Source organism: Pseudorasbora parva, chromosome 22, assembly GCF_024679245.1.
Source record: "Pseudorasbora parva isolate DD20220531a chromosome 22, ASM2467924v1, whole genome shotgun sequence".
Taxonomy (NCBI): domain Eukaryota; kingdom Metazoa; phylum Chordata; class Actinopteri; order Cypriniformes; family Gobionidae; genus Pseudorasbora; species Pseudorasbora parva.
In genome coordinates, this window is record NC_090193.1 from 3,595,228 (window position 1) to 3,623,019 (window position 27,792).

The 27,792-nt window shown below is 41.5% G+C and overlaps 1 protein-coding gene across 2 annotated transcripts in view; it reads right to left on the minus strand.

Moving 5' to 3' along the window:
* The window catches only part of rargb (retinoic acid receptor, gamma b), an 85,027-nt gene that overhangs the window by 26,404 nt on the left and 30,831 nt on the right, over nucleotides 1-27,792 (minus strand). Inside the window, exon 1 of one of the 2 annotated variants that reach the window (XM_067431851.1) lies at nucleotides 3,857-4,321. The exons of the other annotated variant lie outside the window; for it this stretch is intronic. Coding sequence (XP_067287952.1) covers nucleotides 3,857-3,998 — 142 coding nt within the window. The 5' untranslated portion in view covers nucleotides 3,999-4,321. Of the gene's footprint in view, nucleotides 1-3,856; nucleotides 4,322-27,792 lie in introns of those variants that run through there. 2 annotated transcript variants of the gene reach the window in all.

The following is a 27,792-nucleotide window of genomic DNA, read 5'->3' on the forward strand; positions in this document are numbered from 1 at the left end:
GTTTTTACATTACTTTAACTCATCAAAATATGTGAAGCAGTTTCAGCTTGTTGATTATACTTCATTTAAGTTTGAATTGATGAAAACATAAGTAAACAAATAAATAAAGCCATCTGTCAGATCTAATACACACACATTAAATCACATTTAACCCATACTGTAAACCCTAACGCTTAAAATAATGACTTGGTTTGAGTAGACCCAACTCAAATTTAACAAATTAGTTCAAACTAATTAACTTTTATGAGTGTTTAGAACTTTCTTTTTCTTTTGAGTTCTCAAAACATGATACATTATAAGTAATTTGAATTGTTCCATTGTTTTGAGTTTTATTGAGTTTTGGAGAGGGTGATGAGTGGAGCATGAGTTTAGTTTGAGAACAGAAGGGTCGTCCCTCGTCTCTTAATGAGTCATGGGTGTGTTTTGGTGTAATGTGCAATAAACCAATCAGAGTCTCATCTCCCTTTCCCTTTAAAAGCCAGTTGTGCTCGCACTATGGGGGGGGATTCACTATTTACAGCGGAAACACTGAACGCTTCTCCAGAGAGGAATCCTTTTATTATTAATATTTAAACATGTGTGTGTGCTGCTGTGTGTCCCTGTGTGTGTAATAAGCAGAGAGTGTGTGTGTTGTACCCCGCCTATAGGCTCATATCACTAACACACACTTTAAATAACACAAAAAATACTGCGGTATTGACTTCAGAGCAGGTGTGTGTTTTCAAAGGTCAGTGGTTTTCAATCTAATTGTAACCGTCTAAGTCTAATTCTAGTTGGGAAGTAATAATTTTGAACTATTTTGCAAATAATATTTGCATTCATCTGCATTAAAATATGCACACTTTTATTTGTATACCTAGAATGTCAATATGTTTATTGTCTCTTCACACACAATTAGTAATGACATGAATCACATAAATGCATATTTTCAATTCAAAACGAAAAAAAGAGTACTTTGAGTAATTTGCGTCACTGAGTGTTACTGTTGGTCGTTTCACTTTTATCACAAAACAGTTCAAGTTTTGCTGGAATTGACGTATATATGTAGATTGCCGAGCGCTAAGGCAGACCAGACCTTTAAAACTTTTTGTGCAAAAACTTCAAATATTGGGGGGGACTAGTACCCATATGTCTATGGTGGTTACAGCCCTGGTTTACAGAAACCTCTACTATATCTGAACGCAGAATTAAAATGCAAAAGAAATGCAATTCAAAAAAGTTATTTATTTATTTATTTGTTTGTTTGTTTGTTTGTTTGTTTGTTTGTTTGTTTGTTTGTTTATTTATTTATTTATTTATTTTAATTTATTTAAAAAAACAATACTTTAAATATTTTGGGAACAGTGAAAAAAAGAGACATTATAGCATTAAAATACATTTAGTTTTATATTAGCATCCTAAAACTGGGTTGTAATAAAGTCAGATTTATTAAAGTAAATTTATGTCTGTATAAAGCAATTTATGTCTGTTTGACAAAATGTGCTGATCAATTAAGGATTGAATATTTTAGTGAAAGTAAACCAAAAGCCAAATGACATCTTAGCTCGAACCTGAACTGCATCTCCTGCACACATGGACCAACACATGTCCTGTTGGGATGACTGGTAAAACAGGAGCTGTCTTTCTTAGAAGCAAGTTGTTAAACTTGGATTGCCCCTTTTATTCAACTGCCTGCATACAAAGCTTTCTTCTTTATAGTACCTCATAAACGGACCCTTTTTATTTTGCCTTTTCAGGATGAAGCTGAGTCAACATTTGGCCACCCCCTCCTCAGCCACCTTCAAGTTTACTACACACCACCCCACCCGACCCAACCCAACCCAACCAAACCCAACCCAACCCAACCCAACCCAACCCAACAGAAAGACTAGACCAGAACCCAAAACATCCCAACAAGACCCCAACCAAAGAATCATCCCATCCAGACGAGAACTGAACCTCAGACATGAACTTCAGCTCAACAAAACATCACAATCTCTTTATAAAAGATACTAAACGGAGGTCAAAGGGGAGGATGGAGAATCTCAGTGCATTCATGTTAGTTCGTTGAAGTAAACCACTTTGCATTTAGTAACAAAACTTGGCCTTGAAGGGTTTGCTGATGTGAAGGTCTACAAAATATCCAGCAATGACCAACAATCAAGAGGAAACTCCTCTCCTGAAGCCCACAGACACTAGAACTAAAACTTTTAAACAGAGCAGTCTAGCTCCTAAGGGTATAGCAAAAGCGAACAAGTTCAAGTTTAGATGGAGAGGAAAGTCTCAGCTGTTGCTCATCTGAGGGTGAGAAGAGACATCAGACCATTGTAAAAGGACTCATTGTGGGGTGGGCCTTGTTGTGGGGTGCGATGTTCTTTCAAGCAGTCATTCTGGCTATAAAATGGCATTACAGCATAGGGGCAAATTCCAGCAGGGGCATGTGAAATCCACTCAGGCGCACATAGAATAAAACACAAGACACATTTGCATGGGCTGTGCTTCATTTGTCTAAATACAGCTCTTGTTTCTGTATTTGCCTTTCTAGTTTCCTGAGTGTGCTTTAAACTTGCAAGAGTCAATGCTGCATGAGTTATTTCCTCATGGAAACGTGTAATGAATTCCAACTGACTGGACAAAGATGGAGACAATAGGAAGAGTGCTGAATATTTGTCATGTAAGATTATTACAGACCAATCTTAGACTATTTACTGCAATGCAGAGTGAAGAACTTACTGAGACATTTCAGTTCAGCTGTTTCATATCAGCTAAATCACTTGGATCTCATTATGTGGCATTTAAATATCATTGTAAATATGTAGAATTTCCATATTGAAGAAACTTGCCAATGGATTTCCTGAGATCATAACGAGGCAAAATTAAGCAGAAAACCCCTAATCATCCCCTTCCCTTCTGGTCTCTGTCTGTCCCAATGGGCTCCCTAATCCTTTAATTGACTTTAGTGTATTCATAAGTGAATAAAGACATCCATGAAGGTCACACACACACACACACACACACGCACGCACGCACACCCACACACACAGCATTATGAAAGTGTTTTTGATGCATTAATTATATTTTGTAATGCACTTTATAAGGCGTTGTATATCATGATTGTTAAACTGCATTATAATACTTATTGACTTGTCAATTCACTCTTACACCTTTAGAAATTATGCATCAAAACACGTGCAAATATTATACTGTATTTTAACTTAAAATTATTCAATTCCAACATTTTGAATACCTTAAAGTGTTTTCTTTGCATTATTTAATATTTGTATATTTTATTTTATTACCATAGACCAAAAAATATCAAATTTTCTTTAATAATCAGGACAGTGATATAATATTTGACTTTTTTTCATCTGCATACAATAAAAAGGTAATGCTGTGTTTAAACGCCTTGGGCCTGTATTTATATATTCATTTCTGACCGTTTCAACCAAATATGAGCATCAATTATTTAGCTACAGCGTTGTCTGATATGTGCTTCACATATTTCATCACATCACAAAGAATTTGTTACACTCCACTATTAATAATTAAGTCACGTTTGCTGGACAACGACTATTTATAAATACGTAATCGCTGTCGTTATCATCACAATATTCATAAATATGCCATTTAAAAAAAAGAGCTGACATTAATATTATTAATATTATGCACAAGTATCAGCATTTTATAATCAATTTGTTCTGATGACTACAGGCAAAACATTAACAAAAGTGCTTTTAAGGCAGTTAGCACATGACAAGTTGCTGAGACTCACTTTAACAAATGCAAATGTGTAAAAGGACACAGAGATTCCCAATGTGGCCAGAAGCTGATAAGAACACATGCAGCAGGGGTGAGTATAGAGACTCATCACACTTACACTGCAGTCTGTTGTTGCTCCATGAGAAGGGCTCTAGTGCAGGGAAGAAGGAGCTCGCTTTCCTGAGCATGCATGAACTCTGAGCGGTCACGTCAAACAGGGGTCTCGCCCCGACCCCGAGAGCCTCCACACAGTCAAACATGACGTCCAGCCTTCAGCACCAACTCAAACGCTGTCCCAGATGTTTGTCTGTCAAGTGCAGATACAGCAGACGATGACCCACTACAGAGCAGAGTCTGGAGTTCTCCAGTCCGTCTGGCACTACTGCCAAAACAATCAATCACAATAGAAAGTCTCAAGGACTTGAGACTTCTGTTTCAGGTGTAGCTGTCACTCTAGCCAACTCAAACTCGTCTGAGTTCTCCGTTGAGTCAAACGGCTCCTGCGCAGGTCTATCCCGATCATCACCCCTCTGGTGTCTAAGCGGTTGAGTTCATGAGCTTTGTCAAACTGTCAGGACTCTACAGTGTCAGCTAACATACTGAGTCTCGACAACCTTCACTCGTACTGCTAGCTCAGCCCACAACAGAGGGAGAGGGGAAGGAATCACAGAGCGAGGGAAGGAGGGAGGGAGGGAGCGAGGAAGGGAGGCGGGTGCTTTTGTGGTCGGCTGAAAGACAAAACTTTCCCTTCCATTTTCTGTTGGAGCAATCTGTCAGCCTGCATCATATTTTATACCTTTACAAATGAAAACAAACAACATGACCTCCTCTCACTCCCTCTATCAATCTTCTTCTGCTCTTGCTCTGAAATACATCGCCTTTCTTTTCTCTGGGGACGCACTCTTTCATACGAACGTGTTGATGATCTCAGTGAGGTATATGAAGCAGGGCTGTGCCTTTTAAATTCCACTTCCTGAATTTAAATTGTGATGTAGAATTGTGATTGTACTTTGAATACAAGAAGAGTTCAAATAAAAATGTTTGAGACAAGTTTTAAAAGCATTACAATTGTATGTTTTTGAGTGCTTTTACGGACACTGAGAACAATAGATAAATAATTTTGAATTACTGTAATATTGCTACAATAAGACAATTTTTCAATTCTGACGTTTACACCCAAAAGTTAAAAAACTCTACAGAACATTTAAGACACTAAAGGGGGGGATAGTTTTTGACAATTCTCTGGCATTATAAATTCACACATTTACTATATTCTACATGGTGAATGGCATATAGTGCACTATATAGGAGATAGGAAATGATTTAGAAATGTAAATATGTTGTGCAAGCCGCCACAGCTACGGTCCAGAGTCACGACAGCACAGAGCGGATCATGTGATCGAGTCGGTCCAGAGACACCACAGCTCAGAGCGGATCATGTGATCGAGTCGGTCCAGAGTCACCACAGCTCAGAGCGGATCATGTGATTGAGTCGGTCCAGAGTCACGACAGCACAGAGCGAATCATGTGATCGAGTCAGTCCAGAGTCACGACAGGTCAGAGCGGATCATGTGATCGAGTCGGTCCAGAGTCACGACAGCTCAGAGTGGATCATGTGATCGAGTCGGTCCAGAGTCACGACAGCTCAGAGCGGATCATGTGATCCAGTCAGTCCAGAGTCACGACAGGTCAGAGCGGATCATGTGATCGAGTCGGTCCAGAGTCACGACAGGTCAGAGCGGATCATGTGATCAAGTCGCTCCAGAGTCACGACAGCTCAGAGCGGATCATGTGATCGAGTCGGTCCAGAGTCACGACAGCACATAGCGGATCATGTGATCGAGTCGGTCCAGAGTCACGACAGGTCAGAGCGGATCATGTGATCGAGTCGGTCCAGAGTCACGACAGCACAGAGCGGATCATGTGATCGAGCCGATCCAGAGTCACGACAGCACAGAGCAGATCATGTGATCGAGTCGGTCTAGAGACAAGACAGCACAGAGCGGATCATGTGATCGAGTCGATCCAGAGACACGACAGCTCAGAGCGGATCGTGTGATCGAGTCGGTCCAGAGTCACGACAGCACAGAGCGGATCATGTGAATGAGTCGGTCCAGAGTCACAGCAGCTCAGAGCGGATCATGTGATCGAGTCGGTCCAGAGTCACGACAGCAAAGAGCGGATCATGTGATGGAGTCGGTCCAGAGTCATAACAGCACAGAGCGGATCATGTGATCGAGTCGGTCCAGAGTCACGACAGGTCAGAGCGGATCATGTGATCGAGTCGGTCCAGAGACACGACAGCACAGAGTGGATCATGTGATCGAGTCGGTCCAGAGTCACGACAGGTCAGAGCGGATCATGTGATCGAGTCGCTCCAGAGACACGACAGCACAGAGTGGATCATGTGATCGAGTCGGTCCAGAGTCACGACAGCTCAGAGCGGATCATGTGATCGAGTTGGTCCAGAGTCACGACAGGTCAGAGCGGATCATGGGATCGAGTCGGTCCAGAGTCACGACAGCTTAGAGCGGATCATGTGATCAAGTCGGTCCAGAGTCACAACAGCAAAGAGCGGATCATGTGATCGAGTCGATCCAGAGTCACGACAGCACAGAGCGGATCATGTGATGGAGTCGGTCCAGAGACACGACAGCACAGAGCGGATCATGTGATCGAGTCGGTCCAGAGTCACGACAGTACAGAGCGGATCATGTGATCGAGATCGGTCCAGAGTCACGACAGCTCAGAGCGGATCATGTGATCGAGTCGGTCCAGAGTCACGACAGCACAGAGCGGATCATGTGATCGAGATCGGTCCAGAGTCACGACAGCTCAGAGCGGATCATGTGATCGAGATCGGTCCAGAGTCACGACAGCTCAGAGCGGATCATGTGATCGAGATCGGTCCAGAGTCACGACAGCTCAGAGCGGATCATGTGATCGAGTCGGTCCAGAGTCACGACAGCTCAGAGCGGATCATGTGATCGAGATCGGTCCAGAGTCACGACAGCTCAGAGCGGATCATGTGATCGAGTCGGTCCAGAGTCACGACAGCTCAGAGTGGATCATGTGATCGAGTCGGTCCAGAGACACGACAGCACAGAGCGGATCATGTGATCGAGTCGGTCCAGAGACACGACAGCACAGAGCGGATCATGTGATCGGGTCGGTCCAGAGACACGACAGCTCAGAGCGGATCATGTGATCGAGTCGGTCCAGAGCATAGACCGTAAAAAAATATGGACGACTCGACATCATCCGTTTCCGCTTGCCATATTTGAAGCTTTCAGGCGGCCTTGCACGGCGCGGACATCTTGGGACCGAGTCTGCGCAGTAGCGATTTCGGGACCGGAGTTGCGCAGTAGAGCGCAGGAAGTAGAACAGGAAGTACAGTCGCGATATCAAAAGCCCGCCCACACTCTCGCAGATGCAGAACAATTAATTATGTTGGTGTGAAATAAACAGTTATGGAAATGTAGAAATTAAAGCTAAAGCTCTAATCTGCTCCCAAAAATTTCGAAAAATGTCCGTTAGTGCCTCAGTGACAACTTCACTCAGAGATGCCGTCAGTCTCAGCTGTCAATCATGACGTCACCCCCCCGTTTTTATAGCATCAAATAACTAACTCAAACTAAACTTATTTTTAAAACGAACACCTGAAATGAAATCATCGTGATGATAACTGCCTTCAGTGACATAAACTACCTTTGGGGGAAAATTTTTGAAGTGTAATTTTATTATTTAGTTTGCCTCGCGTCCATTAGAAATCACAGAGGGGTGGCTATACTGGGACCGGTCACCGGGGGGCGATCGAGGCGCGAAAGCTTCAGTAAATGAGAGGGAGACTGCAGGCTTGGTCCAGAGACACGACAGCACAGAGCGGATCATGTGATCGGGTCGGTCCAGAGACACGACAGCTCAGAGCGGATCATGTGATCGAGTCGATCCAGAGTCACGACAGGTCAGAGCGGATCATGTGATCGAGTCTGTCCAGAGTCACGACAGCACAGAGCGGATCATGTGATCGAGTCGATCCAGAGTCACGACAGCACAGAGCGGATCATGTGATCGAGTCGGTCCAGAGTCACGACAGCTCAGAGCGGATCATGTGATCGAGTCAGTCCGGAGTCACGACAGCACAGAGCGGATCATGTGATCGAGTCGATCCAGAGTCACGACAGCACAGAGCGGATCATGTGATCGAGTCGGTCCAGAGACACGACAGCTCAGAGCGGATCATGTGATCGAGTCGGTTCAGAGTCACGACAGCACAGAGCGGATCATGTGATCGAGTCGGTCCAGAGTTACGACAGCACAGAGCGGATCATGTGATCGAGTCGGTCCAGAGACACGACAGCACAGAGCGAATCATGTGATCAAGTCGGTCCAGAGACAAGACAGCTCAGAGCGGATCATGTGATCGAGTCAGTCCAGAGACAAGACAGCAAAGAGCGGATCATGTGATCGAGTCGGTCCAGAGACAAGACAGCTCAGAGCGGATCATGTGATCGAGTTGGTCCAGAGACACGACAGCTCAGAGAGGATCATGTGATCGAGTCGGTCCAGAGTCACGACAGCACAGAGCGGATCATGTGATCGAGTCGGTCCAGAGTCACGACAGCAAAGAGCGGATCATGTGATCGAGTCGATCCAGAGTCACGATAGCTCAGAGCGGATCATGTGATCGAGTCGGTCCAGAGTCACGACAGGTCAGAGCGGATCATGTGATCGAGTCGGTCCAGAGACAAGACAGCTCAGAGCGGATCATGTGATCGAGTCGGTCCAGAGACAAGACAGCAAAGAGCGGAACATGTGATCGAGTCGGTCCAGAGACACGACAGCTTAGAGCGGATCATGTGATCGAGTCGGTCCAGAGACATGACAGCTCAGAGAGGATCATGTGATCGAGTCGGTCCAGTGTCACGACAGCACAGAGCGGATCATGTGATCGAGTCGGTCCAGAGTCACGACAGCAAAGAGCGGATCATGTGATCGAGTCGATCCAGAGTCACGACAGCTCAGAGCGGATCATGTGATCGAGTCGGTCCAGAGTCACGACAGCTCAGAGCGGATCATGTGATCGAGTCGATCCAGAGTCACGACAGCACAGAGCAGGTCATGTGATCGAGTCGGTCCAGAGTCATGAGAGCACAGAGCGGATCATGTGATCGAGTCGGTCCAGAGTCACGACAGCTCAGAGCGGATCATGTGATCGAGTCGGTCCAGAGTCACGACAGCTCAGAGCGGATCATGTGATGGAGTCGGTCCAGAGTCACGACAGCACAGAGCGGATCATGTGATCGAGTCGGTCCAGAGTCATGAGAGCACAGAGCGGATCATGTGATCGAGTCGGTCCAGAGACACGACAGCACAGAGCGGATCATGTGATCGAGTCGATCCAGAGACACGACAGCACAGAGCGGATCATGTGATCGAGTCGGTCCAGAGTCACGACAGCTCAGAGCGGATCATGTGATCGAGTCGGTCCAGAGTCACGACAGCACAGAGCGGATCATGTGATCGAGTCGGTCCAGAGACACGACAGCACAGAGCGGATCATGTGATCGAGTCGATCCAGAGTCATGACAGCTCAGAGCGGATCATGTGATGGAGTCGGTCCAGAGACACGACAGCACAGAGCGGATCATGTGATCGAGTCGGTCCAGAGTCACGACAGCTCAGAGCGGATCATGTGATCGAGTCGGTCCAGAGTCACGACAGCTCAGAGCGGATCATGTGATCGAGTCGGTCCAGAGTCACGACAGCTCAGAGCGGATCATGTGATCGAGATCGGTCCAGAATCACGACAGCTCAGAGCAAATCATGTGATCGAGTCGATCCAGAGTCACGACAGCTCAGAGCAAATCATGTGATCGAGTCGATCCAGAGTCACGACAGCTCAGAGCGAATCATGTGATCGAGTCGATCCAGAGTCACGACAGCAAAGAGCGGATCATGTGATCGAGTCGATCCAGAGTCACGACAGCTCAGAGCAAATCATGTGATCGAGTCGATCCAGAGTCACGACAGCACATCCGCTGATAGCTCAATAAACTGTGCCTTTACTAAGATCAACTGCTCTGGCTGAGCTGTGATATAAACTAAACGCTATTGGCTATTTTTAAAAAGGGGAGGAGCTGTTCTATATGTCCCGCCCTGTCTTCCTGTTTTACTGGAAATGAGATGACACATTGAATAATGCTGCGCTTTTTAAGGCACTTCAGTGGGACTTTAGTTCTTCAGTTCTACTTGTTTTACTCAAGTATCCTAATAATATAATTAGTAAACCTTTTGTATTAAAAAAAATTCTTTGTTGATTAAGGAAAATATACAGAAAAAAATTAAACTACATCACATGTCTAGGAAACACATGTATGGCTATCTTAATCTATACATCTCCACTTAAAAAATGTGATCTCTAAACAAATAAACAATTTAACAAATCGTCAACAAATAAATTATTTTATTAATAACGGGTCTCAGTATGAATAAAATACATACCAGAGATCAATGTTGTGTTGTGATGGCCTTTAGCACTTTAGTGCTGCTTAATCAGTTATAATCTAAAATATTCATATAACTAATAAACAGAATAATATTTCCATCTGCAGTATTTCAGTTCGCATTCCTCCTTCTTTTACTGTTTGATTCCTGTCCTTTCTCAATAAAAGTGGCAATAAAAGGCCAAAAAATTTATGAAATAGTTTCCATCCAGTTCAACAGAGAAGAAATGTGTTTTGGTTTGACTAGAAAGGTTATGGATGGATGTTGTGACAATTTGTGACCCGTGTAGGCAAAATGAGGTGCAATGATGAAGTAATATTATTTTCACATTCTCAGTTAAAAAATCTGATGTATAATTTGTTGGAATCAGACAAAAAATGACTGAGCTGCACCTGTTTGAAGTCAGCAAAGTTAAAGTTTTCTGAAGGGTTCAAAACAAAATCACCTAGCAACAATACCTTAAAATCCCTGGAAATAACACCAACATTTGACACACACACACCAAGTTAACACCGAATAACTATGAAAAAATATTATATATATATTCAACTTTTTATTTCAATGATCCCACAACTGTTTGATTAACATTAATGAAACATATTCAGACCTACGGATCTAATATAATGCACAGATTTAATATAATGTTACACATCAGATGCTTTTCATGGACAAGGGAAAGGTACTCCTCTCATGAAAATGTACAGAAAGTTTATATGTTCAATGCTATTTGGAGCATTGGGATCACAAGACAAGGGCTTAAATAACCAATTTTGCATGAAAACCTCAAATTTAACCAAAAGTGACATTTTTCACTTGTTTTGCCTGTAGCTTCAAATTATCCAATGTGAATTCTGACTCATTTTGCCAGCACGGGTCACATTTGAAGCCTTTCGCCACCTCATAGCCTGGCAAAAGCCCTCCGCCCTGTCTCTCTCTGATGTTTTGACTGTCACCATCGCTTCCAACCCTCACCTCACCTCTCCTCTCCTCCATGGGTTAACTACATCATCTTTATTTTTCTCTCATTTCATCAAGCGCACCACAACTTAATGCTGTCCAGATCTGCGGTAACTCTCCCAAACAGTCGCTACTGAAATATGCCGAAATCTACGTCAACTGTCCCTGTTGACTCTGTATTGAATTTCTTTATTCCTCCAAACTGTTCTTGACCCAGCCAAAGTCTGCATCCAATGTTCTTCCTTTGACATGTGTTTTTACGGTGGTGTGCATTATTTAGAAAGCAGTGCTAAAGGACAAAAACACATTTGACTCCGCATATTTACAGAGACTGTGTCAGTGAGGAAACTGTGAGTTACTGATGACAGAGATGTTTTGCTTTTATGCAATGTCCAGACATTGCAGTTTGTCATTTTCCAAAGTGAAACAACATGTTTATTAAAACATCTATTAAACATATTCATATTAAGACTAATGGTTAGTCTTTTAAACTGCATTTCTGCAGTTTGCTCTCATAGCACTTTGAATCATAAGTAATCGCTGACTCATGAGTCTCATTATAATCACATTTCCTCCAGAGGAGTGTGAGAGCTGCAGAGTGGCATGAAATTTACACAAACCCACAGCTTATATGATCCACCTTCCCTGCTTTTCCCTTTTCCTCCCCTCATTCAAGAGGATTGAACTCTGAAAGCCAGCCCCAGTGGGGTGCTAACTTTCCCCCAAAACTTCTGCCCACCCTCCCTCCCTCCTTCTCTCTATTGTTCTCTCTCTCTCTCTCTCTCTCTCTCTCTCTCTCTCTCTCTCTCTCTCTCTCTCTCTCTCTCTCTCTCTCTCTCTCTCTCTCTCTCTCTCTCTCTCTCTCTCTCTCTCTCTCTCTCTCATGGAGCCACTTGTTTATTTCCCCTAATTTTCCTAATATCATTGGTTACACTTTATTTCACTGGTCCAACTATAATTGACTTTGCAAATACATTCCAACAAAGGGTACATTTACACGACGTCACTGTTTGTTTGAGTTTTTGAAAAGTTTTACGCACAGACAACACCCGTTCGCAAAAACACTGTACTGTGCATGCCAGGCCAGTAGTTGGCGATGGCACTCTGTGAAGAAACACTACACACATGCACATACGCATTCTTCAATACTAACAATCAAGATGGTGAAAGCATAGCGCAAGAGAAGAGGGTTAGTGCTCGCAAAAAAATATCTTATAATTTACTCCCCATCAAGCCATCCTAGGTGTGTATGACTTTCTTCTTTCAGCCAAACACATTCAGAGTTATATAATGGAATATATAGCTTTATAATGGAAGTGAGTAGTACCTGAGATTTTGAAGCCCCCAAAAGTGCATCTATACCCTCATAAAAGTAATCGATACGGCTCCAGTGGGTTTTAATAAAGGCCTTCTGAAGCACTACACTGGTCACATGTAAAAGTAACATAACGCATTACTTTTCTAAAAATGTAACTAAGAAATGCAATATTGTAATGTATTACTTTTCAAAGTAGCTTTCCTCAACACTGATGTTATAAGATACATTTTGATTTTAATAAGGTATGAATGTAGAAATGAACATTAACTGAGTTTGATAAATGTTTTAGAAATATTTTTAATTGTTATTTTATTGTAGTTAACAAATGGGGAAAAGTGTTTTTTAGGTTACAAACCGGTGTTGTTTTATATTTGGGGAAATGCAGCACAAATACACTCCATTAAAATAAATAAAACACGTTTTTATCAAACTTTTCTTGTTTCATTAAAATGTTTTCTTTTTGTTTTGTCGCCATCTGTTCATGCTTATGTAGTCTATATGTTTCACATATATTTGGCAATGCAGAGACAAAATACGCTTAAAATGTTTTAGCCAATTTACAATGTACAAAAAAAATTCAAAATACTTGTTTTTCCTGTCATTTTTATATAAAAAAATTGCTTCAAACATTTTCACTAAAATCGAACCAAAATTCTAGTTTAAAGTTAAACACTCCTGCCTTCCCGTTTTGTAGACATCTGTTAATCCGCACATACGTTACCCCCTACTTCACCCCATACCTTTGCTCTCTCTGCCTCAACATTTTCACCTGTCTTTCAACACGTCCCCCTCCCTCTCTTGCTTTTCTCATTCTCTTGTTCTCTCTCTCTCTCTCTCTCTCTCTCTCTCTCTCTCTCTCTCTCTCTCTCTCTCTCTCTCTCTCACTCACACACACACACACACACACACACACACACACACACACACACACACACACACACACACACACACACACACACACACACACACACACACACAGTGACACACAGCAGGGAGCAGTACTGCACAGTCTCAGCCAGTTCTGTTCTCTCCACACCTTGAGGCAATTACACCCCCCTTCATACACACACACACACACACACACACACACACACACACACACACACACACACACACACACACACACACACACACACACACACACACACACACACACACACACACACTCGCAGGCCAAGGCTTGAGGACTGCAGAAAGGAAGGGGGAATGCAGACAGGAAAAGGTGCCCCATTCTGTCTCTTTCTCAGGCCCTCCTGCTTTTCATCTATCTGCCAATCATTCCTGTCCATCTGTGCCTCTGCTCCTTTAGTATCTTTGTGTGTGTGTGTGTGTGTGTGTGTGTGTGTGTGTGTGTGTGTGTGTGTGTGTGTGTGTGTGTGTGTGTGTGTGTGTGTGTGTGTGTGTGTGTGTGTCGTCTCTGTCTTTCTCCATTGGTGTCGGTGGCTCATCTGCAGCCAGGCCTTCGCAGAATCAAACGCACGTTTTTTACTGCCGAGCACTGGCGTCATGGGATCCCAGACAGACCGAACAAAACCTACTCTGTTCAAGCGGTTCGCTCTTCTTCCAGCGAGGAACATAAACCTGGCCCTCATCGTTTGTGGTCGGAGCTACGCAGCATTTAGGTTTGGATTTCTGACTGCATGTGTGCTGGATTTGCTTGTATTGGAATGTGTGGTTCCTTGGGGGTCTGTAGTGTGTGTGTGTGTGTGTGTGTGTGTGTGTGTGTGTGTGTGTGTGTGTGTGTGTGTGTGTGTGTGTGTGTGTGTGTGTGTGTGTGTGTTGGTCATGAATTGTAATCTGACCCTCAAGGGGGAATCAGTCTTTCCTGCACTACAGGGCACTTATGTACACATACAAACATTTGCAAATGTGCAATTAACTACATTTGCATTGCTAATAAATCTGCATAAGGAGAAGTTGATTATGTAGAAGTTGACTATGTAGAAGTCGGCTATGTAGAAGTTGGCTATGTAGAAGTTGACTATGTAGAAGTCGGCTATGTAGAAGTCGACTACGTAGAAGTCGACTACGTAGAAGTTGGCTATGTAGAAGTTGACTATGTAGAAGTTGGCTATGTAGAAGTTGACTATGTAGAAGTCGGCTATGTAAAAGTCGACTACGTAGAAGTCGACTACGTAGAAGTTGACTATGTAGAAGTTGACTATGTAGAAGTTGACTATGTAGAAGTTGACTATGTAGAAGTCGGCTATGTAGAAGTCGACTACGTAGAAGTCGACTACGTAGAAGTCGGCTATGTAGAAGTTGACTATGTAGAAGTTGACTATGTAGAAGTTGACTATGTAGAAGTCGGCTATGTAGAAGTCGACTACGTAGAAGTCGACTACGTAGAAGTCGACTACGTAGAAGTCAACTACGTAGAAGTTGGCTATGTAGAAGTTGACTATGTAGAAGTCGGCTATGTAGAAGTCGACTACGTAGAAGTCGGCTATGTAGAAGTTGGCTATGTAGAAGTTGACTATGTAGAAGTCGACTACGTAGAAGTTGGCTATGTAGAAGTTGACTATGTAGAAGTCGGCTATGTAGAAGTCGACTATGTAGAAGTTGGCTATGTAGAAGTCGACTACGTAGAACTTGGCTATGTAGAAGTTGGCTATGTAGAAGTTGACTATGTAGAAGTTGACTATGTAGAAGTTGACTATGTAGAAGTTGGCTATGTAGAAGTTGGCTATGTAGAAGTTGGCTATGTAGAAATTGGCTATGTAGAAGTTGACTATGTAGAAGTTGGCTATGTAGAAGTTGACTATGTAGAAGTTGGCTATGTAGAAATTGGCTATGTAGAAGTTGACTATGTAGAAGTTGGCTATGTAGAAGTTGACTATGTAGAAGTTGGCTATGTAGAAGTTGACTATGTAGAAGTTGACTATGTAGAAGTCGACTACGTAGAAGTTGGCTATGTAGAAGTTGACTATGTAGAAGTTGACTATGTAGAAGTCGACTACGTAGAAGTTGGCTATGTAGAAGTTGGCTATGTAGAAGTTGACTATGTAGAAGTCGACTACGTAGAAGTTGGCTATGTAGAAGTTGACTATGTAGAAGTCGGCTATGTAGAAGTCGACTATGTAGAAGTTGGCTATGTAGAAGTTGGCTATGTAGAAGTCGACTACGTAGAACTTGGCTATGTAGAAGTTGGCTATGTAGAAGTTGACTATGTAGAAGTTGACTATGTAGAAGTTGGCTATGTAGAAGTTGGCTATGTAGAAGTTGGCTATGTAGAAATTGGCTATGTAGAAGTTGACTATGTAGAAGTTGGCTATGTAGAAGTTGACTATGTAGAAGTTGACTATGTAGAAGTTGACTATGTAGAAGTTGGCTATGTAGAAGTTGGCTATGTAGAAGTTGACTATGTAGAAGTTGGCTATGTAGAAGTTGACTATGTAGAAGTTGGCTATGTAGAAGTTGACTATGTAGAAATTGGCTATGTAGAAGTTGACTATGTAGAAATTGGCTATGTAGAAGTTGACTATGTAGAAGTTGACTATGTAGAAGTTGGCTATGTAGAAGTTGACTATGTAAAAGTTGGCTAAGTAGAAGTTGACTATGTAGAAGTTGGCTATGTAGAAGTTGACTATGTAGAAGTTGGCTATGTAGAAGTTGACTATGTAGAAGTTGGCTATGTAGAAGTTGGCTATGTAGAAGTTGACTATGTAGAAGTTGACTATGTAGAAGTTGACTATGTAGAAGTTGGCTATGTAGAAGTTGGCTATGTAGAAATTGGCTATGTAGAAGTTGACTATGTAGAAGTTGGCTATGTAGAAGTTGACTATGTAGAAGTTGACTATGTAGAAGTTGGCTATGTAGAAGTTGGCTATGTAGAAGTTGACTATGTAGAAGTTGGCTATGTAGAAGTTGACTATGTAGAAGTTGGCTATGTAGAAGTTGACTATGTAGAAATTGGCTATGTAGAAGTTGACTATGTAGAAATTGGCTATGTAGAAGTTGACTATGTAGAAGTTGACTATGTAGAAGTTGGCTATGTAAAAGTTGACTATATAGAAGTTGGCTAAGTAGAAGTTGACTATGTAGAAGTTGGCTACGTAGAAGTTGACTATGTAGAAGTTGGCTAAGTAGAAGTTGACTATGTAGAAGTTGGCTATGTAGAAGTTGACTATGTAGAAGTTGACTATGTAGAAGTTGACTATGTAGAAGTTGACTATGTAGAAGTTGGCTATATGTAGAAGTTGGCTATATGTAGAATTTGGCTATGTAGAAGTTGGCTATGTAGAAGTTGGCTATGTAGAAGTTGGCTATGTAGAAGTTGGCTATGTAGAAGTTGACTATGTAGAAGTTGACTATGTAGAAGTTGGCTATGTAGAAGTTGGCTATGTAGAAGTTGACTATGTAGAAGTTGGCTATGTAGAAGTTGGCTATGTAGAAGTTGACTATGTAGAATTTGGCTATGTAGAAGTTGGCTATGTAGAAGTTGGCTATGTAGAAGTTGACTATGTAGAAGTTGGCTATGTAGAAGTTGGCTATGTAGAAGTTGGCTATGTAGAAGTTGACTATGTAGAAGTTGACTATGTAGAAGTTGGCTATGTAGAAGTTGGCTATGTAGAAGTTGACTATGTAGAAGTTGACTATGTAGAAGTTGGCTATATGTAGAAGTTGGCTATATGTAGAATTTGGCTATGTAGAATTTGGCTATGTAGAAGTTGGCTATGTAGAAGTTGACTATGTAGAAATTGACTATGTAGAAGTTGGCTATGTAGAAGTTGGCTATGTAGAAGTTGACTATGTAGAAGTTGACTATGTAGAAGTTGGCTATGTAGAAGTTGACTATGTAGAAATTGGCTATGTAGAAGTTGACTATGTAGAAATTGGCTATGTAGAAGTTGACTATGTAGAAGTTGACTATGTAGAAGTTGGCTATGTAGAAGTTGACTATGTAGAAGTTGGCTAAGTAGAAGTTGACTATGTAGAAGTTGGCTATGTAGAAGTTGACTATGTAGAAGTTGGCTAAGTAGAAGTTGACTATGTAGAAGTTGGCTATGTAGAAGTTGACTATGTAGAAGTTGGCTATGTAGAAGTTGACTATGTAGAAGTTGGCTATGTAGAAGTTGACTATGTAGAAGTTGGCTATGTAGAAGTTGGCTATGTAGAAGTTGACTATGTAGAAGTTGGCTATGTAGAAGTTGACTATGTAGAAGTTGGCTATGTAGAAGTTGACTATGTAGAAGTTGGCTATGTAGAAGTTGACTATGTAGAAGTTGGCTATGTAGAAGTTGACTATGTAGAAATTGGCTATGTAGAAGTTGACTATGTAGAAGTTGACTATGTAGAAATTGACTATGTAGAAGTTGGCTATGTAAAAGTTGACTATGTAGAAGTTGGCTAAGTAGAAGTTGACTATGTAGAAGTTGGCTATGTAGAAGTTGACTATGTAGAAGTTGGCTAAGTAGAAGTTGACTATGTAGAAGTTGGCTATGTAGAAGTTGACTATGTAGAAGTTGGCTATGTAGAAGTTGACTATGTAGAAGTTGGCTATGTAGAAGTTGACTATGTAGAAGTTGGCTATGTAGAAGTTGGCTATGTAGAAGTTGACTATGTAGAAGTTGGCTATGTAGAAGTTGACTATGTAGAAGTTGGCTATGTAGAAGTTGACTGTGTAGAAGTTGACTATGTAGAAGTTGGCTATGTAGAAGTTGGCTATGTAGAAGTTGACTATGTAGAAGTTGGCTATATGTAGAAGTTGGCTATATGTAGAATTTGGCTATGTAGAAGTTGGCTATGTAGAAGTTGGCTATGTAGAAGTTGGTTATGTAGAAGTTGGCTATGTAGAAGTTGGCTATGTAGAAGTTGACTATGTAGAAGTTGACTATGTAGAAGTTGGCTATGTAGAAGTTGGCTATGTAGAAGTTGGCTATGTAGAAGTTGGCTATGTAGAAGTTGACTATGTAGAATTTGGCTATGTAGAAGTTGGCTATGTAGAAGTTGGCTATGTAGAAGTTGACTATGTAGAAGTTGGCTATGTAGAAGTTGGCTATGTAGAAGTTGACTATGTAGAAGTTGACTATGTAGAAGTTGGCTATGTAGAAGTTGGCTATGTAGAAGTTGACTATGTAGAAGTTGACTATGTAGAAGTTGGCTATATGTAGAAGTTGGCTATATGTAGAATTTGGCTATGTAGAATTTGGCTATGTAGAAGTTGGCTATGTAGAAGTTGACTATGTAGAAGTTGACTATGTAGAAGTTGGCTATGTAGAAGTTGGCTATGTAGAAGTTGACTATGTAGAAGTTGGCTATGTAGAAGTTGACTATGTAGAAGTTGGCTATGTAGAAGTTGACTATGTAGAAATTGGCTATGTAGAAGTTGACTATGTAGAAGTTGGCTATGTAGAAGTTGACTATGTAGAAGTTGACTATGTAGAAGTTGGCTATGTAGAAGTTGACTATGTAGAAGTTGGCTAAGTAGAAGTTGACTATGTAGAAGTTGGCTATGTAGAAGTTGACTATGTAGAAGTTGGCTATGTAGAAGTTGACTATGTAGAAGTTGGCTATGTAGAAGTTGACTATGTAGAAGTTGGCTATGTAGAAGTTGACTATGTAGAAGTTGGCTATGTAGAAGTTGGCTATGTAGAAGTTGACTATGTAGAAGTTGGCTATGTAGAAGTTGACTATGTAGAAGTTGGCTATGTAGAAGTTGACTATGTAGAAGTTGACTATGTAGAAGTTGGCTATGTAGAAGTTGGCTATGTAGAAGTTGACTATGTAGAAGTTGACTATGTAGAAGTTGGCTATATGTAGAAGTTGGCTATATGTAGAATTTGGCTATGTAGAAGTTGGCTATGTAGAAGTTGGCTATGTAGAAGTTGACTATGTAGAAGTTGGCTATGTAGAAGTTGGCTATGTAGAAGTTGACTATGTAGAAGTTGACTATGTAGAAATTGGCTATGTAGAAGTTGACTATGTAGAAATTGGCTATGTAGAAGTTGACTATGTAGAAGTTGACTATGTAGAATTTGGCTATGTAGAAGTTGGCTATGTAGAAGTTGGCTATGTAGAAGTTGACTATGTAGAAGTTGGCTATGTAGAAGTTGGCTATGTAGAAGTTGGCTATGTAGAAGTTGGCTATGTAGAAGTTGACTATGTAGAAGTTGACTATGTAGAAGTTGACTATGTAGAAGTTGGCTATGTAGAAGTTGACTATGTAGAAGTTGACTATGTAGAAGTTGACTATGTAGAAGTTGGCTATGTAGAAGTTGACTATGTAGAAGTTGGCTATGTAGAAGTTGGCTATGTAGAAGTTGGCTATGTAGAAGTTGGCTATGTAGAAGTTGACTATGTAGAAGTTGACTATGTAGAAGTTGGCTATATGTAGAAGTTGGCTATATGTAGAAGTTGGCTATATGTAGAATTTGGCTATGTAGAATTTGGCTATGTAGAAGTTGGCTAAGTAGAAGTTGACTATGTAGAAGTTGACTATGTAGAAGTTGACTATGTAGAAGTTGACTATGGGCCAGACTTACTAAACAGGGCAAATTGGTATGTGAGCAAAATCCCATAAAAGCATCGATGGGAGTGGAAAGCTCTGTGTGTGATCTGCTGTTGTCACACAAATTAAAGAACACACACTCTAAAAAGTGCTGGGTTAAAAACAACCCAAGTTGGGTTGGAAATGGACAAACCAAGAAAATGGGTTGTTTGAACCTACAGTGAATGGAACCATTCAAACAACCTGATTTCTGGGTTTGTCCATTTCCAACCCAACCCAGCATTTTTTAGAGTGTAGATTCAGACGGATCATAATGACCAACATAATCTACCCAGAACAGTGCAAATTAGTGTAAGGTCACAAACAAACAGAGCCGCTGATAATCAGGTGCTGGTGATCTACTAACAAGACTAGTGCTGTCAAAACTAGTGCGTTAACGTGATGTGATTTTTTTCTTCAGTTTAACACGGTAAATAAACACAGCATCGTTTTTTTTTCCATCATGTTTTGGCTGCGCTACAATATAAACTCAACAAAATAACAGCACATCTCAGTTCTCTCAAAGATGCGCTACGTCCTTTCGAGTTCATTCTTTCACGATCGCCTGGGTAAAGCTGGGCATAGCTACACTCTGCGATTTCGAGCCAAACTCTGACTTGTGACTTTTTGGGTCACGCCAATTTTCAGGTATATCGTGCGTCTTTTGTCGTGAGGTTTTGTGCAGTGCACAGGGGGAAACGAGAGGCGACAAACCAATTAAATGGTCGGATGAATTTCTGACGTGTCAGTAATGCTGCTCGCCCCTCGTGAGGTTATCGCACAGCTGAAGAAGAGCCACAAACTGTTGCCCTATTTCCCCTCACTGCGCCTGCGTGAAAGCTGTTTAACCATTTCATTTTTAAAAGCAGCAAGGAAGAAAACAAAAAGAGGGAAATCTTTAAGTTAGTAGTCAGCTATCAAATAGGCTTTGGCTTTACATCGCATGCGATCTACTCGTACAGTGAGTAGGTAACCTTGCTGAACTCGGCCAGCTTAAGATCGTTCTTCACAAGAACTCAAGTCTATTCTTTGCGTTCTTGGAATTGAGAAACAGCCAGAGAAAATCACTTACTGCTCTTGACTAAATATTTTTTGTAGCTTTAATAAGGATGAATCTATATTAAATAGATCATTTATGCAGTGACAGTAAAGTGAATAATGCAGTGTTTAATAACATTGATTACATTTCTGTACATGTCCTACCTGTTAGATCAAATACTTCAAATAATTGTAATTATATTAAGAACTTCATAGTTGTCAACAAAACTCATCTGCAAGCTAGATAAAGTAGAAGAAGAAGATGAATGCAAACCATTTTTGCCGGATACACGAAGTACCAACACGATCATCCTATTTGAGAGAAATAGTAAAGATGAATGCATATATGAACAAGTTCTCCGTTTAGGAGTTTATTTGCGTTATCTGTCAATCAAAGCCTGCCCTGACAATTTGATTGGTCCAAGCAGCTTTGGATCGAGCATAGTTGCTCCACAACGGATCAAGTCCAGACCGAACTTCCCGACCTCAAATGTTGTAGGCGGGGCTAAGTTCCCCCATGGGCGTCGTCTAAACCAGGAGTGTTCAGGAGCATTATTGGAGCGTTGCTATTTTGCAATTTTGAGGAACTGAAAACCACTGACTATTGAGCAACACACACCTGCTCTAAAGTCAGTAGTGCAGTACTTTTGTGTTATTTAAAGGGTGTGTTTGTAACATGAGTCCACTCTGATTATTACACACAGGGACGCAAAGGAGCACACACACATTTAAAAAAAAAACAAAAAAAAAAAAATTACTCCCTGGAGAAGCGTTCGGTCTTTACGCTCGCAAATTCCACGATGTAAATAGCAAATGAGTGCACAACTGGCTTTTAAAGGGAAAGGGAGATGAGACTCTGATTGGTTTATTGCACATTACGCCCAAAACACACCCATGGCTCTTTAAGAGAAGAGGGACGACGCGTGTGCCGACTGTTTTTTCCGTTGTTAAACTAGCAAGACTGGATTCGGACACGCCCTACGTGCACCTGTGCCATGAGCATCACACATTGGGCTCAAATCGTTAAAATAGTGCCCATTGTGTTGATGTATTACAAAACACTTTTTGTGCTATTGAGGTGTGATACTGATAATGACAGGTTTGGTTGTATGGGGATGGTTAAGGGTCAACAGCAGCCTAGAAATCTAGACGCACCCTAGCGGCAGCAAATCTAATCTGCCGCGAGTGTCGTCTAGCAATAGAGTGCGGATCGGGCTGCATTTTTCTGTCCGAGCCCGACCCGCGTCCGACAGAGCAGTAACCGAACCCGACCCGAGCCCGACAGGCATTCAAATATTTATGTCCGAGCCCGACCCGAGCCCGACAGTTAAAATCTATTTTTTCCCCTCATATACTAATGACACGCACGTTTGTTTGTGTGGAAATCCTGCTTTTATTAAGCAACTGTAAGGAAGGCATTCTGAAATGTTTACAGACGAGCGCATCAGCGCGCACACGGGGCATCAAACGTTACACAGAGCCCAATCAAATAGCCAACTGAAATTAAATGAACAAAGGTCTGCTAAAAATGGCCCAAGCTAACAGAACAAAACATTAACGTCACACAATTTAAATGCTTATTGAAATGAAAGTCATCTTACCAATTTTCTCAAACTGTGGTTCCTAAACTGCAACATGGGATCTATTTACATAATCTATCCATCAAAGTTTAGGCTAATCGAGGTTATGCAGAAAAAGGATTGCATCAACTGCGGATGGCTTCAAGGCTGTCCTGCTGCCAGCAGCGCTGAAGTTGCGCTCACTGGAATGATGAGGATGCCGCGGGCAATATGCACGCACGTGCTGCGAGTTGTTGTCATGGCGACATAAACAAATTTCCACATGCAGGAAGACGGATGTAAGGGTTATATAATGCATGTATTTTAATCACAAAAACAAACCATTGCATCAAGTTAAACAGGCCCATTGGCTACTTGCATAATAAGCAGTTTTAAATTTAAAAGGTTCAATGCCTTTTCGCGCTGACGTGACCGAGCCCGACCCGAACCCGAACGTCATTTCTAAATATCTGTCCGAACCCGGCCCGACCCGTCGGGTACCGTCGGAACCCGTCGGGCTCAGGTCGGGTATCCATCCTCTATCTAGCAACTCTCAGTACCCTTCTGAGCTGTAATCGCCAAACTCTGGTCGGGCCAATCACATCGTGTATAGAGTCAGTTAAGAAGGGAAGATGTGTTCACAGTTTAGCCGACCGGATACGGCGAATGTTTTATCTGTCAGCTAGCTCCGCTTCACCTTCCTTGCTCTGGTTGGTGTAGCGCTATCCTATCGTGTGCAGAGGGAGTTTGACAGACAGCCGTTTATCCCGCCCCTCGGATTGAGCTGCCAATGGTGAGTTTCCATACCAAACATCTTGATGTGGGTCAGGCTTGTCAGGCTAGGTCAACAGGGTAATCATAGATCTAATTACAGATATTAATTACAGTTGAAATGACATGCAGATTTTTTGTTTGTGAAATATACAATGAAAAAAACAGATCTACAATAAGTGCATTGTATCAAGTGATTCATTTAAATGTTATTACATAGTAGATAAAGAAACCTAATATAAGTGGGACCCCAGTGTAGAACACAAGTTCAGGAAAAGAGCAGCGTAAACATTCTGCTAAGCATTTACTTTTGTGTTCCACGCAAGATGGTCATAGATAAGGTCAAAGGCCATTCAGAATTCTAATTTATAAAATTTTAATTTGAGGTATTCCTGTAACTGAACAAACAGAAAGATTCATGCACAGCTCGACAAACGCTACTGGCGTAAAAGCGCTCGACTCGCTCCTGTTTTAATGTCAGTAAGTCATGCCAGCTAACTTGTGATGGGACAGTTTCCCTGCAGCATGAGCAAAAGCCGGCTGATCTCTATCACCACCCACTCTCTCTGTCTGTCTGTGTTCCTCCTTTAAAGCTGAACAAATTACTATATAATCCTGTATTACTTTGCGATCTTCATTTTATTCAAATGAGTTTACTGGAATCCACTTAATCACTTCTTCCAATGTGTTTCTCTGTATCTCTCTCTCTCCATCTCTCTCTCTCTCTCTCTCTCTCCATCTCTCTCTCTCTCTCTCTCTCTCTCTCTCTCTCTCTCTCTCTCTCTCTCTCTCTCTCACACACACACACACACACACACACACACACACACACACACACACACACACACACACACACACACACACACACACACACACACACACACACACACACACACACACACACACACGCACACACACACACATGCACACACCACTGGTGGTTTAAAGAATTGGGCCAAACCCCAGAAATTCCACTCAAATTCTATATAAATAAATAACGAGGCACAATGTGGAGTTTGTGCTTTCACAGCCTCAGTCCTGCAGTAACCTCTGTGTTTGGCCATCCTCTGCCTCACTCTTAAAAGAAGAAGAATTTGCCATTTGTTTCAAATGCTACCTCTTTTTTTCATCACACAATCTGCATTTCTGACACTAAAAGCTCCACCATATCCCAACCATCATGTGCAGACACTATTGTTAAAGGGGTACTTCAGTGCTGGGAAGATGAATCTGTATTTAAACTGGGTCATCAATGTAGTAGAAATGTGAATTATTTTTGAATTTGGTTCCTTCTAGACTGAGAAAAGACCGAATATGTATTTTTGTCTCATGGGGATGAAAGACTACAATTCCCAGAATGCTTCGCTGCCCTGTGAGGCCATTCCCAAAGCCACCGCTACTGGATTACTGTGACTGAGTTGGAGAAGACACTACAATTAAAAACTGAACGTGTGTGTTCAATATAATGATCGAGTCGCCGCGCGAGTCTCACAGCACTGAGCACTAACTGCAGGAGTGAGATAAATGAGCTGATGAGCTCTCGTGATGAGAGCTGAGGTAATCGCGACTACACTCGCGGCATACATTCACAACGCCAGTTCACTCTGGCGCGTTTCAGTTCATGCCTTTGCAAGCTTAACTTTCATAGAAATTAATTTGAGAAGTTAAAAGACTTCCATTGCTCAGCATAGCTCCGTTTAAATGAGTGCCTGTAGCTGAGCTGAGCTGTGAGTGTGATCTCCATCCCTCATGCGCCGGTTCAAAACATGAGGAAATGGCTCCCTCTGCTTGCTGTAGTCTTTAGCCTTTGGCCAAACATTCCTCTGATGATGCAAATATCGTCAATTTGCGTCATAGGAGGAATTTTTTTCAGAAATAAAATGCATAAATCTCTTGTCTCAGGGAGATATGAGGAGGGAAAGCACAATCATTTGAATATACTCCAGGGTTTCTTCTGATACAAAGCCATATGCTAATCGCTGAAGTAAACCTTTAAAGTCCAGGGGCGGACTGGCCATCTGGAACACAGAGAGATGTGAAGCTTCTGAAAGGACAAATACTATTGGGTCAAATATGATGGGTCGCTGTGTGCCAGGGCACATTTTAGCCCCAGTCTGCCCCATCAAAGTCCCCATCAAGGAATGTCTGTTCACTTGGCGGCCATATTTGTAACACCTCCGGGCAGCTGTTTCGAACATCCAAGACCAAGGACTATCTGAATCAGTCCTGATCTCAAAAACTGCTTGCCGAACTAACAATTAAATAACATATTTCAAATCAACAGCAAAATCTTTTCATGCTGGACCAGCCAATGTGCATGTGCAGAGATAAGCACACATCTCAGAACATGAATTAATGACTTTTTTATTTTGAAGGGGGGACTTATTCCGCCATATTGCACTTTGCACTTTCTCCTATTCTTAAGTAATATTAGTGCGCTGTCTTTATATATCTAAAATCTTCGGTATAATGTAGCAATTTCATATTTTTGGTGCAGTGTGTGAATTTTGTGGTTTCATCTAGTGGTGAGGTTGTGAATTGCAATCAAATATTTCAAAGCACAAAGAGAAGCTACGGTGGCTGACACAGGACAAAAATGTCATTGTTGGAGAGAGCAGAGAGTGATTGCGCTCTGTAGAGAAGTTTGTCCTTTTAGGGCTACCGTAGAAACATGACAGCGCAAAATGGCGACTTCACTGTAAGGGACCGTGTGTGTCGATAGAAACAACTCATTCTAAGGTAATAAAAACATAACAGTTCATTATGTAAGGTCTTTATACACAACTGAAAATACAGTTATGTATATTATATGGCATTTCTGTCAATAGATCCTCATAAATACTACACACTGCACCTTTATATTACTTGATTGAACTTAAAAATGTAAGGAAGTGTTTTTTGTCAGTGTTTCTCTTCTTCTCTTCTGTTGTGAATGTCATTTAAAACTGTAGCTGTACAGAAGTCACAGGTTTCAGGAGCAAAAGTGTGCACTGGATTTTACTCATTCGTCTAACATTTCAGGACGTTAAACCCAAAGCTAATAAAAAGTAAAGTAGTCTTTTATGTCCAGTTAATAGAGTTGCTGTCAGTACTGAGGCTGAATAATGTTTCAGCGCTGATGTCATGAGCTGGAAGAGGGATAGTTGAGTATTAAAGGTGTCCTTAAAGGGATCGTTCAGCCAAACATTTTAATTCTGTCATCATTTACTCACCCTCACGTTGTTCCAAACCTATGCATTTCTATTTTCAGCTGAACATAAAAGAAGATATTTTTAAGATTGTTGGTAACCAAATAGTTAATGGACTCCATTGACTTCCATAGTATTTTTTTTTTTCATGCTATGGAAGTCAATAAAGTAATTCTTCAAAATATCCTCTTTTATGTTCAGCAGAAGAAAGAAGTTCATACAGGTTTGGAAGAACTTCAGCGTGAGTAAATTATGACAGCATATTAATTTCCACTTCACTTTAACAGCTTCTGTATCAACATCGTAGAAATGACAGAATCCACCATCCACCGCATGTGTGTCTTTTTATTTAAAGAAATTAAATAGTACTCACTACTATATGCAGATTTTCTATGTAGCTATATATTACATTTGCTATATTTGAGAGTACACTGCCTGGTATAATGTTTCCCACAATGCACTCCATTTCCAGTGTCATGAATGAAGATGCTTCAAAGACCCACTGAACACACATTAGGCCCAAATCATGCTCAGATACATGAAACCTCCTGTGAAACCTTTATTTTTAAGAGTGCAAGGGCCACTATAGCATGCATCAACATCAGGGGCCCTTCAAGCATTTCAATATTAGAAGAGGCTCAGCCCCCAATGTATACTAGGGTAGGCATGAACATTGAACTTTTATATATCAAAGGCTCAAGGGAAAGTTGATTTCTCAATTTATTACCCCTTTAAACATTATCTACTCCATGTTTGTGCAGTACAAAATATCTATACTTTAAAAAAATATTTACATTTATAATTTTCATTCATGGAGATAACATGGAACATGTGCCATGATTTGGTGGAGGATTTCTGTCACCTGGTGGAAAACAAATAGCCTGGTTTTACCAGACTCTCATACATTTCATTTGTACATAGAGTCTGGCCACTCTCCACTGACAAGGGTTTATTTCCGCGAAGCTGGGCACCCTGTTGAGGTTTAAAACTATTGGATCTGCCCTGAGCCACTCTGGATCTGCCATAACCAATCGCTAACGTTTGGTCGTGACGTATGTCATGCGCCCTTCGCCTGTTTCACTCATGGAAACCCAACAAAATAAAAGTGCACATGTGCATGCCACCTCAGTAATAAAACTATAGGATAAAACCTAAAACTCGTGCATTCAGATTGTGATTTATTCACGTCACGATGGAGAGGAGAGTTCTGTGACCGGGAACGCGGCG